The 16,296-nt window shown below is 57.7% G+C and overlaps 1 protein-coding gene across 2 annotated transcripts in view; it reads left to right on the top strand.

Annotated features, from left to right (window-relative positions):
• The window catches only part of INPP5A (inositol polyphosphate-5-phosphatase A), a 254,391-nt gene that overhangs the window by 232,221 nt on the left and 5,874 nt on the right, over positions 1–16,296 (top strand). For both annotated transcript variants that reach the window (XM_034951471.3, XM_003816261.6), the window contains exon 12: positions 6,751–6,824. In XM_034951471.3, coding sequence (XP_034807362.1) covers positions 6,751–6,824 — 74 coding nt within the window. The remainder of the gene's footprint in view (positions 1–6,750; positions 6,825–16,296) is intronic.

Here is a 16,296-nt window from a genome sequence, read left to right on the forward strand (position 1 = left end):
CACGTGGGGTCTCCTGTGGCTGTGGGACTCTCCCACGGTGTCCGGTGGCCCTGTCTCCTGAGGGTCGGGTTTCGTCACTTGGAGTCAGACCCGCGTTCCTCCTGAAAAGGATTGGAAAGCTGGGTTTTTAATTTTTCTGCCATCACGTTTCCCTGTCAATGCAAATCATTGGTTCAGCCAACAGTGATATTGAACTCTGTTTACATTTAGGGCGAGGAGTTGCAGAGACTTTTCTCCCCGAAGGCGGCGTTCTGATTTCCAGAGCACTGTGCATGGTATGCTTCTGACTGAGGCCCTGAGTGTGCAGCAGGTCAGCGTGGCCCAGGCCTCAGTGAGGTCATGCCCGTCCACACGCTCGGAGCCCCCAGGGACCAGCAGTGTCCTTAGGGGGACAGGAAGTCCCCAGGCCCCTCAGTGCCAGCTTGGATGCACCAGGGAAGACCCCCGGGGTAGTGAGGGGTCCTCAGAATCCTGTAATCTGGGCGAGGGTCTCTCCACCCGCGAGTGTACAGAGGAGGGTCGGGGATCTTATCCCCTGAGGCACCTCATGGGCTATGCCAGACAGAAGCTGTGGCCACACTCCGTGGCTTCTGCCTCAGGAACTTGCAAAGGGTGCACAGGCCTGGAGTGGTTCAGAAACACCTCAGCCTGGGATTTCCGGCTTCCAGAACCTGCACCAACAGGCGTTAGGGGCTGCCTGGGGCTTCGCTCGCTGCTGTGCTGTGGTAGCCGGAGGGGCCCAGCATCGGAAGTTCCAGTAGGTGGGGCTCCACGTCAGGGTGTGTCCCTAGGCACCCCCATTCCTGCTAACATCGAAGCTCTCGGGAAGGGAGGTGGTGGGGGGCTCTTAGGGGTGTCCGGCTACAGTGAACAGTCTGTGTCCTATGGCCCGGCGCCCTCCTCACCCTGCAGGAGCCCCAGCCGTAAGCATCAGTGACCCCCTTGCCCTGCAGGAGCCCCGGCCCCATGCCCATGCCAGCCCATGGAGGTAGCCCTGGTGTCCTCAGAGCCCCCCGGCCCTGTTCAGAGCCCCCAGGCCTGTTCTCCCTATTCTTGTTCACGTGCCCCTTGATGCGCAGTCCCGTGCTCACTGTGCCCGGTGCATTCACCAGGCTGGGGACACTCACTCAGGGCTGCGGCCTCACGACTTCAGTGCTCAGCCACGCAGCATCGTGCTCACAGACCCCACGCCGTGGACCCTGGCGGCCAGAGGCAGGGATGACCCACCCTGGGCGATAGCCACACCGTGCAGGAAGCCCGGTGCTCTGCTCTCTGAAGCTAAACGAATTCATGTCGGCCAAGAGCTCCAGCTACTCGTTCCCTCTGCTCACATGCCCAGCCTCTCTGCAGCACCTGCTGCTTCTAGGAGGTGCAGCAGCCCCAGCAGCCCCAGGCCCTCAAAGGCCCACGTGGGAAGGCACAGCCCGGGCCTGGCTGCAGCCCAGACAGGCGCAGGGCCAGCACCGAGGATTGGGGGTGCTGAGGACTTGAGGGGTGCTGGTGGTTGCTGGAGGCAGAGCCAGGGTCGGACGCTGTGCCGCACGCCTGCGAGGGGCGATGGTCCTTCTGGGCTCCAGAGCTCCCTGAGTGCTCCATGAGAGCTGTGGGCCCACTGTGAGCAGAGCCCTCATTGCAAGAGGCCATCTGTGCCCCTGCACTTTGGTGCTGTCCAGGACTGCGTCCCCCACAGCTGTGAAAGCTCTGGGGTCACTGCAGAAGGTTGGAGGAATGCTGATCTGGGACAACTTCATTAAGGACGTGGCATCGGAGGGCCCCACACAGCAGAGCTGTCATTCTGGCTCACCTGAGCGGGAGCTTTGCTGAGGACTCTCCTTTCCTCTGTGCCCATCTCTGGTACGGGGTGACTGTGGCGCAGCGTGTGCTTCCTCATGACGCCCGGGCCCCTCTCTCCCGTGGCCCAGGTCAAGGCAGGAGGACGCTCGGTTTCCCATCTGCACAGCTGGGCCTGTCCTTCCTGGGCGGTCCTTTGTCCACTGTCTTCCTGAGGGGAGTTTGAGGAGAGGCCCCAGGTCTAACTCTGTGGCAGACAGGGCCACCGCCCTGCATCTCGGGACACAGCAGGCAGTGTTTCCACCGTAAGCGCGGGGAGAGGGACCCACTTTCAGAGAAAGAATTTGGCATCTGGTGAGAGCATCTCGTTTCCAGGGGGAATTTCAGAAAGAGTTTGCGTCCGCATAATATAAATACACACTTGGCAAAAGCAAAACACAAAGCCAGGCTCTTTGGATTCTTAGACTAAAAATGTGCTGGGACCGCCAGGCTTCGTGCCACGTCTGGTTCGACCTCGACTCCCTGGTGTGCTCTACAGAGGTCATGGCGTCTTCGGGTGCCACATGCCTGTCTCTGGGTGGCACGGGCCCCTGAGACTGCTATGAACTTGCATCTCCAGCTTTTCAAGTTTTACTGGAGTGTCATCGAGGCAGTAACTTGATGTGAGAAAGAAAGCAAATGCCTAGATTGTCTGGAGACCACACGCTGGGAACGGGAAAGGCACTGCAGTGCACTGCAGGGACATGTGTTCATTTGACAGCACTCTGGGTGCCTGCTCCGAGCCAGGCCCTGCTCTGGGTTAACAAGACAGACAGACACATCCCTGCCATGGAGCTCTGGGGGTGGCAGGGGACAGCACGGTGGGGAGGAGCCTGGGAATAGTGTGCTCAGCAGGTGAGCAGCACCGGTGGGGGAGGAGCCTGGGGGTGCCACGAGGAAGCTTGCTGAGGATGGCACGGCTGGTGGGGGACAGCACGGTGGGGCGGAGCCTGGGGGTACCATGCGGAGGCTTGCTGAGAAGAGCCATAAACAGTCACCCTGGGTGACTCCAAGCTGTGGGAAGCCAGTGCGGTGCAGGGGACCCAGTCGGTCACTTTGGAGGGCAGGTCCACATTCATTGTCACAACTAAAAAAATTCCCAAAAATCAAGACCCACCAAAGACGATCTTACAGTCGCAAACTGTGAACCACATAAGGACACATTCCACAGATAGCAAGAGTCCAGAAATACAACAAAGGCAGGACAGACCATCAATAATGCCAAATCATCGAATAATTGATACAAATTATAATATTGTAAATTATTAAAAGCATGACAGAATTAGAAACATAAGTACCACACTATGAAAAAAATCCCAACAGATAAAAAAAAGTAGGACTCATAGAAGTATTATCATTAAAATTAAAAGCTCCAGGGATGAATTAAGTGCCGGAGTAGACACAGCTGGAGAAGGGATTGAGGAATGGGATGGCAGGCTTGGGGAATGGCCCAGAATGCAGCACAGAAACGTGGCAGGATGGGACAGGAGGGTCGGGGCTGGGAGAGGAGGGAAGAGCCCAGTGCTTGCGCAGTGAGGGTCCACGAGGGGCACACTGGAGAGTCAATGGCTGGGCGTTTTCCAGAATTATCCAAGACATAAACCTCAGGAAGCATGGTGAGTCCTGAGCAGGAGGAACGGAAGTAAATCCACACACAGACATGTCAGAGTGAAACAGCGGAACGTCAAACACGAAGAGAATATTTTTAAAGCATTGTGGGAAAAATGTCCTATTACATAAGAATGCAAGTGGCAGCGGGTTTCCAGAACAACCACAAAAATACACACCAGGAGAAGTGGAGGCGTTCAATCAAAGAGCTGGTGGAAAACCCCACCCACACACTTAGAGTTCTCTCAGCAGCCAACTCAGCCTTCAGAACACTGGCCACCATAAAGACAGTACCTGGCGATGGAGAGACACAGCCCCACCAGCAAGTCCCACAGAGAACCAGGAGTAGCTGAGCTTCTGGAGCAGGGTGGGATGAAGAAGGAAGAAGAACATTTGTGTAAAGCTTAAAAACATGTAAGGCGAGCTGCTTTTTGTGGACTCATGCATGGCAGTAATATAGAAACATACTTGGGGCTGGGCACGGTAGAACACTTGGGGAGGCCGAGGCAGGAGGATTGCTTGAGGCCAGTAGTCTCAGACAAGCCAGGACAATGTGGCAAGACCCCGTCTCTACAAAAAATAAAGACTTAGCAGGAGTGGTGGCACACGCCTGTAATTCCAGCTGCTCGGGAGGCTGAGGCAGGAGAATCACTTGAGCCCAGGAGGCAGAGGTTGCAGTGAGCCGAGATCACACCACTGCACTCCAGCCTGGGTGACAGAGGGAGACTCTGTTTCAATAAATCAATAAATAACTTAAAAACCATACTTGGGATTCTTGAAAGGTCTGAGTTACATTGGGAGGAATGAGAGGGTTTGGTGGTGCAGGGGAGATCTGATCCCCTCCTGCCAGTGCCTTCCTGAAATCTCAAAACATGTTGTATCATAGAGATTCAGGGAACCTGCCATCAGCATTTTGGTGAAAGCCACAGGATGGCAGTGGCTCCTTTCTGACTCTCAGCAGATCTCATAGATGCTCCTGGACAGGCCTTAGGGAAATCTGGGCTCCTAGTCTCATAGCTGGTGCCCGCAGAGCCAAGAACCGCATGGCACCTAGCGCTGGCAGCCTCCCTGCTGCCTCCTCACCTCCACACCTGAGAAGCCAGCAGGGCCCACGCTGGACTGGGGACCCTGCTGCATCTCTGATGTGGGGAAGCCTCAAACTCAAGCTCCAGAATGACCTAGAGATGATGCGTGTTTATAGGCCTGTGTGTGAATGTATCTGAGTAAATGCCTGCATGCAAACACACACATGCCTGCATACACATAAACACGTGCCTGCATGCACACACACATGCCTGCACACACATAAACGTGCCTGCATGCAAACACATGCCTGTGCACACATAAACATGCCTGCATGCAAACACACACATGCCTGTGCACACATAAACATGCCTGCATGCACACACACACATGCCTGTGCACACATAAACACGTGCCTGCATGCAAACACACACATGCCTGTGTATGCATAAACATGTGCCTGCATGCACAAACATGCCTGCATACAAACACACATGGCTTTGCACACATAAACACATGCCTGCATGCAAACACACATGCCTGTACACGCATAAACACATCTGCATGCAAACACACACATGCCTGTGCATGCATAAACGTGCCTGCATGCAAACACATGCCTGCGTACACATAAACACGCATGTGCAGAATTGCTCCAGAGCCCATGCCCCTACTCTGCCTTTGAGGAGGGGCATCCGTCTCCTGAGGCCTCCGCTGCATCCCCACCCCATTTAGGAGCTGACTTGGGGCCCTTCCCAGAGGCTGTGGGTGCTGGAGGGAGGGAGTTGCTCCCTGGAAGGGGAACTGGAGCCCTCTTAGGAGGCAGGAGGCGGTGGGGCTGTGAACGCCTGTGCTCCAGGCAGGAGGCCTGGGCCGGTGGCTCAGGTAGCAGCCTGGCACAGGGTAATGACTGTGTGCATGAGGCTGCTGATTGCCCGTTTCAGGGATAATGGACGAGGTCACAGGAAGAGCTGGGATATGGTGTGGTTTTGAGGGAGCTTTAGCTCAATGCCATGCCCTGCACAGCTGTGGGGCCATGACTAATGAATAGCACCAGAGAGGGTGTGCATGGTGACCGCACAGGAACATGGCCGGGCCAGTCCTGCAGGGTTGAGAGGGTGTGTGTGGTGACACTCAGGAACACGGTCGGGTCAGTCCTGCTGCGGTGGGAGGGTGTGCGTGGTGACACTCAGAAACACGGTCGGGTCAGTCCTGCAGGGGTGGGAGGGTGTGTGTGGTGACACTCAGGAACACGGTCGGGCCAGTCCTGCTGCGGTGGGAGGGTGTGCGTGGTGACACTCAGAAACACGGTCGGGTCAGTCCTGCAGGGGTGGGAGGGTGTGTGTGGTGACACTCAGGAACACGGTCGGGCCAGTCCTGCAGGGGTGGGAGGGTGTGCGTGGCGACACTCAGGAACACGGTCGGGCCAGTCCTGCAGGGGTGGGAGGGTGTGCGTGGTGACACTCAGAAACACGACCGGGTCAGTCCTGCTGCGGTGGGAGGATGTGCGTGGTGACACTCAGGAACACGGTCGGGCCAGTCCTGCAGGGGTGGGAGGGTGTGTGTGGTGACACTCAGAAACACGGTCAGGCCAGTTCTGCAGGGGTGGGAGGGTGTTTGTGGTGACACTCAGGAACACGGCCGGGCCAGTCCTGCTGCGGTGGGAGGGTGTGTGTGGTGACCGCTCAGAAATACGGTGGGCCAGTCCTGCAGGTGTGGGAGGCGATGCCCGCCTGGGGCTTGTTTTGGAAGAGTCTCAGGGGGCAAGGCCATTTGCTGCCTCCCGTGCATGTGGGAATGAACATTTTGCCCCCGAGCTGCTGCCAGAATCTCACCAGTGTGCACCTTGGGGCCATTTTCCCTGACCTGTTCTCACAAAGCTGACATTGCTCACTCTGCAGGTTACTTGACACTCTGGGCAGGACAGGAGCTGTGTTCCTTCTGCTGGGGGAGCCAGCACTAGGGAGGAGAGGCCGAGAGGGGCTGCTACTGGGGCTGCCACGGCAGTGCCCGAGGCCATGAGTGCTTCTCTGGCATCCCCAACAGAGAAAGCTTTCTGGGTGGGCAGAGCACATCTATAACGGGCAGGGCAGGTCCCACTGTCTGCAGCAGAGGCAGGCGGACACCAGAGCCTGCTGGCACCACAGAGCTTTCTGGTGACAGATGTGGCGGCTCTGGGAAGGGCAGATGTCACACCGAGCATTTGAGCGTCCCAGCTGCACACAGACACACGTGCCCCCAGCGAGGAAAACCAATGTGACTTTATTTTCTGCTCTTTCTTTTCTTTAGCTCTTGGAGTTTGACAAGGAGTTGTCTGTCTTTAAGGACAGACTGTATGAACTGGACATCTCGTTCCCTCCCAGGTATGGAACATGCTGTTTGCTGGATGAACCCGGCTGGGAAGGCGGCGTCTCCACCCTCCCAGTCTCTGGTGCATCTGCGTGTCTGTGTGTGCCAGTTTGTGCTGGGCATGAGTGTGTGCATTCTGTGTGCATCCAGAGTGTGTGTGTACCATACCTGTGTGTACACGTGTGTGTTGTGCATCTGTGTGTGAACGTATGCGTCTGTGTGTGCACATGTGCACGAGTGTGTGTGCACGAGTGCATCTGTGTGTGCACCTGTGCATCTGTGTGCACGTGTGCGTCTGTGTGCACGTGTGTGTTCTTGTGTGCATAGTGTTTTTGTGTGTGCACATGTATCTGTGTGTCCTGCACTTGTGTGCAAACTGCACCTTCTCCTGCCCTTTTCATGACATGAAAAAAGCAGCTGAGAGTAATAAGTAATTCTGTTGTCTTTTTCCAAAAAAGGTTTTTTCCAATATGCAAAATACGTTCTTATCAGACTTGCTCACGAGGGGCCCACGGGGACTGTGTGTTATGGATCTTTCTGGGAATATCGGGGCCTCCAAATGCAGTGTGTCTGTGTGGGTGTGGATGTGTTTAAGGCATGCGTGTGTGTGCCTGGGTTTGAATGTGCAAATGTTGCGTGGGTGTCCGTGTGTGTGCAGACCTGGTGCAGATGTGCGTGGGGCGTGCGTCACACAGTTGTGGATGTGTGTGTATAAGGTGTGCTCGCGTACATGGTTGTATATGTGAGCATGAGTGACAGCATGAGTGAGAACATGTGTGGCGTGTGTAGGGCTCATGCATGTGGCTGTGTGTTCCACGGATGTGTGTACACGTGTGTGTGTTCACGCGTGGAGATGTGTGCCTGGGTGTGGATGTTTGTGTGCGTTTTCATGCAGATTTGCCGGCACAGAGCAGTTCTCACTGTTGGAAGCCGCAGGGGACTTCCACTGGCAGATGTGGACTTTGCCTGTCAGCTGGGAGCAAGATTGGGAGCCGGAGGATGCGGCCTCAGGGAGCTTGGGTGGGAGCCGGAGGATGCGGCCTCAGGGAGCTTGGGTGGGAGCCGGAGGTGCGGCCTCAGGGAGCTTGGGGACACAGGCTTTCCTGAAGCCAGAGGCAGTGCTGAGGTCTGAACCTTGAAAGTGACGGAGCACTTTGGTGTCCAGGGGAAGTTTTTGGACAGGTTGGAGGAGCCTCCAGAAGGCAGTGGTGGCCCAGGCCTCTCGTCCTCCTCACGAGCTTCTCCTGTTCTGTAAAGACACCGAGGCTCACTGCCAGGCATGCCGGCCTTATCCTATGGGAGGTGCAGGAAGTCCCAGGGGATCTCGGGCTCACACCCCTCTTCCTGGAGGGCTCCCCCATCCCGCTTGGATCTGAAGTCTGACTGCTGGACACACGGGCCCCCAGAGAGCCCCTCGCGCCCAGTGGCATTCCCGAAAGATCCATGGACCCCGACCCTCAGCATTCCCAGGGTGCCCATGCGCCCAGTGGCATTCCAGAAAGATCCGTGGACCCCGACCCTCAGCATTCCCAGGGTGCCCACGTGCCCAGTGGCATTCCAGAAAGATCCGTGGACCCCGACCCTCAACGTTCCCAGGGTGCGCACGCGCCCAGTGGCATTCCAGAAAGATCCGTGGACCCTGACCCTCAGCGTTCCCAGGTGCCCACACAGGCCAGGCTTGCTCTTGGGCATTTGGCTGGGTGAGATCGGCTTCCGCTTTCCCGCTGCGTCTGCCCTGGTGGGGGGTCCCGAGTGCCTCTGCGTGCCAGGCTCGTCCACCTGCCGCCTCACACTCTTCCCCATGCAGCTCTGCCCCTGTCAGGACACGTTGGCCTTCCTGTGCTTTCCTGAAGGCTGCCAGGGCTGTGAGGCCGTGGGGAGGCGTCCTTGCCACGGCCTGGCCCCTGAGGCCTGTGTCTGACCCAGCTCCTCAGAAGCTGGGAGCCGAGCTGCCATCTGCACCTGCTGGTCTGGCAGTGTCTCCTTCCCGCGGTGACTCCCGGTTTTCAGAATCGTTTCATGGTTTTTGCTGTTGTTGTTTGAGTGAACGCATTGCAAACCGGCCGAGCAGCCAAGTACATCTTCCCATCACTGCCACAGTCCCCGCCCTGGTTTTGGGCAGAGGTGAGCTCACCACCTTGGAGTGGTTCAAGGCACCTTGTCAGCATTGGTGGGCAGGACCCTCCCGCGGGCAGTAGACCCTCCATGGGGAGAGCCCGCACCTGCTGACCCTGAGAGGAGACGGCATTCCTAGCGCAGAGCTCCGGATATAGCTGCACCCGGGGCATTGGTGCGTACACTGGCAGAGTGACGCCAGGAAATGTGTCATTGGCGGATGGTTCTGAAGACCAGCGGGGTCTTCTCCCGCAAAGGTGTTTGCCACTGATCCCATGGATGAATAGAACTCTGCTCTGAATGAATTGTAACTGAATGCTGTCTGTCGTTTTGCCATAAAAGGTGCTAATATTTCAGACATTTATACAACCCTCAATTTTGGTCCTTAACTAAAAGCACGGTTCTTCCTAGTGCCTTCTTTAGGGACAGCCACAAAAGTGACCTGTTTGAGGTGGTCAGGAGCAGGAGGGTGAGCAGGCGGGAAGGAGGCTGGCCGGACCTTGGGCTGCCTCTGCCTCCACATAAAGAACTCTCCCGGGCAGGACCCTGGGCTGTAAGATGGTGCCTTCGGGCCAGGACAGCATCCAGGATACAGCCTCCCGAAGGCCTTTCATGCCATGTGCTATTTCCATCGGGTGTGACGTGTTAAAGCTCTACACGTGTGCTTAGAGTTACTGGGGGATGAGGGACCCATGGTGGCAGGGATGAGTCTTGCCCACTCTGGTCTCTGGAAACCAGGCGGCTTTGAGTGGATGCGGGGTCAGGTGGCGTCAGCCCTTAGTGGTGAGCAGAGGTGGCGATGGGCTTTCTTCACCCAGCATTGGTCTGCCCGGCTCCCCAGACGCCAAGGCCCTCAGGGCAGGATTGTGGTGTGTGCCTCCACAGCAGCCCTGCAGCCCCCACCCCGAAGCTCCTGATACGTGTGGCTCCCGGTACAGCCCAGGCTCAGGTGGCGGCGATTTGAACACCCCAGCGGTAGCATGGAGCTGCCGCCTTTTTGCGCATCCTAGCTAGAAGTGAATTTCTAATTTTTAGTTTAACTTTGAGAATTAACCGCCATTAACTCTAAGATAAAGAGATTTAAGATGGCTCCTCGGTGGCCGCTCCACTGGCGTGACAGCCCGACATTTCCAGGCGTTAGCATTTCTCACGAAACCCCGTGTAGAACAGGGCTGGCGAGGGCGGTGCCTCTGGAACCAGAGTCCCAGCTCTGCCCCGACACTGCAGAGTTGGGCACATTGCTCACCCCTCGTGGCCTCAGCGTCCCCCTCAGGATGCTATCGTCTCCTCTGGGCAGGCTGAGCCTTCAGGCCCAGGCCTGCCCGACGGTACCCACCCCCAGGTCAGCCTCTCCGCAGCCAGAGAGCGGAACGCTCCCAAGTCACCGCAGTGTCGCCGGCCATCGGGTGGCTCCTGTCGCAGCTTCCGGAATGTGGGGGGCACTGTGTTTCCTCGCGGAGGCCGTGGTGTTGTGCATAGTCAGCCGGGGTTTGGCTCTCCCTCTTTGTCTGTGTGGACGCTGAGCGTATGGAGGATGGGAACTGTCACGTCCATTGCCTGGGGGCTCCCTGTGTCTGTGGACTCCTTACGTAGTGAAGAGACTGCATCATTCATTTATTAAGAAGAAAACCACATGCCACCATCGAAATGGCCCCGGTGGCCTGGCCACTTCCCTCTTCCAGCTACTGAGGACCCCGGAGCTTTTGTCCATGTGGGTTCCATCTGTTGGTCATGGCCATCAGTTTTTAAATATTTATTAGTTCGTTTTAAAAATAACACAATCACATGTTTACATAAGTAACATTTTTGTGAAAAAAGTACCCATGCACGGGGAGGTCTCCTTCCGCCAGGGCGTGATCTGGGAGCCGCACACACAGGCCCCGGGAAATCCCAGCCACCCAGGGTGTAGGAGTCTCGACGCGGCACGTCTGGCACCCAGTGCGAGCAGCACCTTCCTCAGAATATGGCCGAGCTCCGTGGAGGGGTCTCTGTGGTGGGGACGCCGCCAGCCTCTGGGAGGAATACGTTTTCCAACACCCTCGGGTCTCCTTGAAAGCTTAAATTTTGTCATTGGCAACAAATAGCATCCGCTGCTGCTGGAAGAGGCAGGCTCGTCCGCCCTTCTGGAGAAAATGCCTGTTAGCCACCGAGGTCTGTCTGTCAATCTTTCTGGCAAAATATGGTGTCCGTGAAAACGAGCAGCTGCTTTAGCTGACGACTCAGATGCAGGCACGCTCCCCTGAGAGACGAGGGCCGTGTCATCCCTCTGGGCGGAGGACTCCCTGGAGGCCTCATCTCATCCCACCCAACCCAAGACTCCATCTCCCAGGCCTGGGGTTCAACACAAGGAATCATTTCTCCTGCTTCCCTCGTAAGTGAAGGTAGCTTTTTGCTTAGTGCTGAGGGATTGACCCTGGGAGAGACCCTGCCCAGCACGGCCCGGCCTCTGCCTGGTTCCCACGCCAGCGCCGGCAGTTTTACCACCTCGGGCAGCATTTGCCACATCCGTGCAATGCCAGCTCCATGAAATCAGTGAATATCACCTTAGTGTGCTCGTCAATGTAGATCTCCCCTCTCAGACTGCTGCAGGGGTCCCAGGGACCCACAGGGGGCCACACGCCAACTCCAGAACTGCCCAAAACTTGGAAGTATCCCCAGTGCCCGTGAAGAGTGGGGCGGACACTCAGCACTGACACGGAGGCCGCGGCACCCACCCCGTGAAGAGTGGGGCAGACACTCAGCACTGACACGGAGGCCACAGCAGCCACCCGCAGCGAGCCGCTGCTGCGCACAGCTCCACAAGTGAGTTTAAAGCCGGGTTGCACAGGTGGAGAGGACGCCCTGGGACTCCACAGGGTGCTGTTACTGCAGGCGGGGAATCACCTCCCACCGCCCTCCCCGGTGGAGGCCTCTGGGCTGTGGGCCGGCGCAGGGTGCAGTGGGCTGGTGAACACCCATGTCCCGTGTGCACTCAGCCTTGTGTGTGCCTCACTGTGAAGTTTACTAAAATGGAAAAGTTTAGAAGTTCTATCGCTACCCATCAAAACGTTTCAAAGTTTTTATCATACTCAGAGCACGTCCAGTGGGAAAAAATCACTCCTTCCCAAAGAAAGATGGACTCTCAGAGGCGGGAGAGGGATGTTTTCATTGAACAATTGCTGAGCAAGATCGAGTTTTAGCTTCTGAAAAAGACAAAAATATACGCAACACAGGAATGAACTGCCCAGACAAGTCCAACCAGAGGTCCTCTCTCTGTAATGGACACATATATTCTTAAATTAGGGATTAGGAGGCCCCTTTCAAACTTTCCGTGGGCCATAATTTATGTTCTCCTGTCTTTAGATGTGTATTTATAGTGTAATAATTATCTAGCAAAATGAACTCTACTGCCTGCGAGCTGGGTGCCCAGGAGGGAGCCAGGCCGCCCGTCCGCCTGGTGGTCACGAATCCTGGGTGCCTGTGGCTCATACAGACTGTGAGACCTGTGCCGAGGGGGAGGACAGTGAGGGAACCCGTCCCACGGAAGAGGCCTGCCAAGGGTTCTGGTCACCCGGAGAGCTTTGTCCCTCGAGATATGGGCGAGGGGAGCACCCAGGACAGCCTCCTGCTCTGTTGCCCGGGTTGGAGTGCAATGGTGATCTCGCCTCACTGCAGCCCCATCTTCTGGGCTCAAGCGATTTTCCCCCCTCAGCCTCCCAAGTAGCTGGGACTACAGGTGTGCGCCACCATGCCTGGCTAACTTTTTTATTTTGTATAGAGACAGGGGTCTTACTATGTTGTCCAGGCTGGTCTTAAACTCCTGGGCTCAAGCGATCCTCCCGCCTCAGCTTCTCAAAATGCTGGGATGACAGGCGTGAGCCCCCGTGCCCAGCCCCCCAGACCCTCTTGGAAGTCTGTGCCGCTTCCTTCTCCCGCTCGGTAGCTTCAGCGTTGCCACAGCTGTGATTGTTTAGTTCTTTCTGTTTGGTTTTAGGGTCTTCTCCTTTTCAGGAATTGCAGTGGCAGCTGGCGTGTTTGGAAGCGGGTGTCTGAAGCCAGCATTGCCGGTGGTGCCTGCAGGCTGCACGGGAAGGCAGAGCTTTGATGAGGTCCTGCTTGTGACGGGTGTGTGTCAGAACCGTTTTCTCTGCAGTGTGCTGCACCCTCCTGCTCCGTGTACACAAGAGCGGCGTGGTAATTGGTTAATATTTTAACCAGGCGGGAGTCAGAGGAGGGGCTTTCACCCTGACGCCCACCTGGAGAAGTGAGGCTGCGCTCCTGCCGCTTCCTCTGAGCACAGCTCGGGGAGTTGGTGTGAACTGTCGCTGTTCACTTGTGGTTCAGGGCGGCTGAGCACTGTGGCGAAGCTGTGATCCCCCACCCAGCCTGCCTTCTGGGGTCCTCCCAGGCCCGTTGGTCTCTCCTGTGCCGTCGGCCCTGCCCCAAGACCTCGACATAGCCAGGCTTTTAAGCTTGTTGTCTGCTTCTCGGGCCGTGGCGACCCTACCTACCCAGCCCAGCCTGCTCAGGTCCTAAAGCTGGGCCTTGTCAGCAGGGCCAGTCAGCCTGGCCACAGCAAACAATCTGCCGTGCAGCCTACACAGGGGCTGCTGCCCGCATCCTACAGGGAGGAGAGAGGGGCAGGGAGGAGAGAGGGGCAGGGAGGAGGGGCAGAGAGGAGGGGCAGGGAGGAGAGAGGGGCAGGGAGGAGGGGCAGGGAGGAGAGAGGGGCAGGGAGGAGAGAGGGGCAGGGAGGAGAGAGGGGCAGGGAGGAGAGAGGGGCAGGGAGGAGGGGCAGGGAGGGGGGGCAGGGAGGAGAGGGGCAGGGAGGAGGGGCAGGGAGGAGAGAGGGGCAGGGAGGAGAGACAGGCAGGGAGGAGGGGCAGGGAGGAGAGAGGGGCAGGGAGGAGGGGCAGGGAGGAGAGAGGGGCAGGGAGGAGAGACGGGCAGGGAGGAGAGAGGGGCAGGGAGGAGGAGCAGGGAGGAGAGGGGCAGGGAGGAGAGACGGGCAGGGAGGAGGGGCAGGGAGGGGAGGGGCAGGGAGGAGGGGCAGGGAGGAGGGGCAGGGAGGAGAGGGGGCAGGGGGGAGGGGCAGGGGGGAGGGGCAGTGCCTGCAGAGGCTAGCACAGGAGTACGATTGTTCGCCCTATCACAGCCGCTCCCACACTGTGGGGGCAGGTGCGCCCCTGTCCTGTGTGCCCCCCCCCACCCAGCAGGTATGCTTTCAGATAAGCCCACATGCCTGGCACTCCCGCGTCAGTCACTGCTGGGCAGCGTCCAGGCCCCGCGTCCTGCTGCTCTGCGGCATGGCCCCGCCAGCACCTCCTGCCTGTGGGTACAGCGGTTGTGTGCAGTCCACACTGGCCTTCCCCAGACCCAGCTGGAACCAGCCCCTCCTGCATTTCTCCCTGGGTGTTGGGGGCCACAGGGAGCACCCCTGGCTGTGGATTAAGGGTAGTGCCCCCAACAGCCCGGCCAGGACACCTCTCTCACCCAGGCTTCTTCCTCCTGTTGAGTCGTCTGTGAACACTCCCAGGGAAGCCCTTCCTGGAGCAGATGGGCTGAGGAAGCCGCTGCCACTCTGGCGTCCCTGTTCTCCCTTGCTCATCCCCAGAGCCCAGTCTGTCTGAGCAGCAATGCCCATCAGACCCTGTCCCATGGACAGAGGGCGACTGTGCTTCCTGCCACGCCCTGGCTTCTCTCCGTGCCCCCAGGGGACGCCAGGTGGCACGGGCTCTCCAAGCTCCATGGGGTGCATGAGGAGTGAGAACTGGTTCGGTTCCAGCTTCCTATTTAGAAGTCACCTATTGTGTGCTGTGTGGACATGTGTCCGGGGGCAGTGGACGTGTGTCGGGGGCTAGGCAGGCCCCTGCGTGCATCCAGTTTCCACTCGTGTCCGCGGTTGGGATCAGCTGAGAAGCTCCTGAGCAAAGTGGCCCAGCCTCTCAAACTTGTGAAATGGGACAGGCCACCAGGTTGCTGGTTCTCCTGAAAAAATGTGCAGCTGTTCTCTGCTCTGTGCTCTTCAGAAACATGCATGACACGTAGGCCCTACATAGTTATGTTTTTAACCAAGCAGTGACTCTGCCCAAGGCTCCTGTGAGTGTGGCTCCCGCTGGAGCGCGGGGAGGATGGGAGCTCCTGCGTCAGGGCAGAGCAAGTTCCGAGTCCCCGGCTGTTTCCAGGTGGTTGGGCACAGGGCCCACAGGCGCCCCTGTGGGCAGGGTCCGGGGGGCATGGGAGGGGCTGCAGAATCCACAGCTGAGGTGCCGGGATGGACCCGAAACCCAATCACAGCCAACAGGGAAATTTCACAGAGAATCAGATCCCAGTCGCGACAGGTGCTGTATGGTATTTTGGAATTAACTGAAAAAACTCTTGAGACTCTGGTGAAGGCCCCGGAGATGCTGAGAGTAAGCAGAGACGCTGCATTTAGGGGCAGGTGGCTGAGCTCAGCCACAGGATCCCCGGGGTTCGTTCACTCCAAGTGGAATTTGTTACCACTTCAGTGCAGTCCCAAGCAACATGCCCATTTGGGGGTGGGTTTGCAGCCTGATGGGTGGGTCGGGCCCCCTGAGAACCTGCAGGCCCAGAAGTGGGGGCTGTGCTTGCATGTTCCAGACTCGGCGGGTAGTGGGGGCCATGGCCATGAGGCTCCAGGCTGGGGGGGGGGGAGTGATCAGTCCATGTGTGCGTGGACTGCTCTGCTGTGTGAGGGCGGGGGCTGATGGCTCAGAGACTCAGCAAGGCGGCGGAGGAGCCCAGATGAGCTGTGCCCTGGCCAGCGGTGGGTGGTGGAGATACAACCAGCAGACCCCAGGCAGTGCGGGATGCGCTCACCATGTGGGTGAAGGGCTCCGCCCTCAGGGCTACTGGCACCGCCATGTGGCCAGCCCCATTCCCAGACCCGCAGAGGGCATGGGCAGGCCCGGGAAGCAGTGAGTCGGGGACAGTCACCCTCAACTGCAGCAGTGACCCGGGGCCACAGCCTGAGCACCTGGACGCTCCCCGAGGTGGGAGCGGCGTTGGTCAAAGCGGAGACCACGTGTGCCACACCCCAGAGCTGCCTGCACTTAGAGGCATTTCGAGCTGATCCGGGCCAGGTCACCAGGTGGAGGAACGTCCTGGGACCAGATGACACTGGCTGCCATTTTGTTTCCATGGAGGTTTTCATCATACTTTAGACCATGTTAAAAAACCAACAAAAACCAAAGCTCAACAGACAATTTCATGCAGTAAAGGAACGACTGATGTGAAGATACTGTGCTATAGCTAAAATTTAGTCTCACGTAAAAACAGTTTGATATAGAACTTAAATTGTGAATTTGGTTTTATATTCTAGAAACTTCCATGCGTGTATTCATTCCCCAGGTAGTGCTGGCCATTCTAAGG

Source organism: Pan paniscus, chromosome 8 (assembly GCF_029289425.2).
Source record: "Pan paniscus chromosome 8, NHGRI_mPanPan1-v2.0_pri, whole genome shotgun sequence".
NCBI lineage: Eukaryota > Metazoa > Chordata > Mammalia > Primates > Hominidae > Pan > Pan paniscus.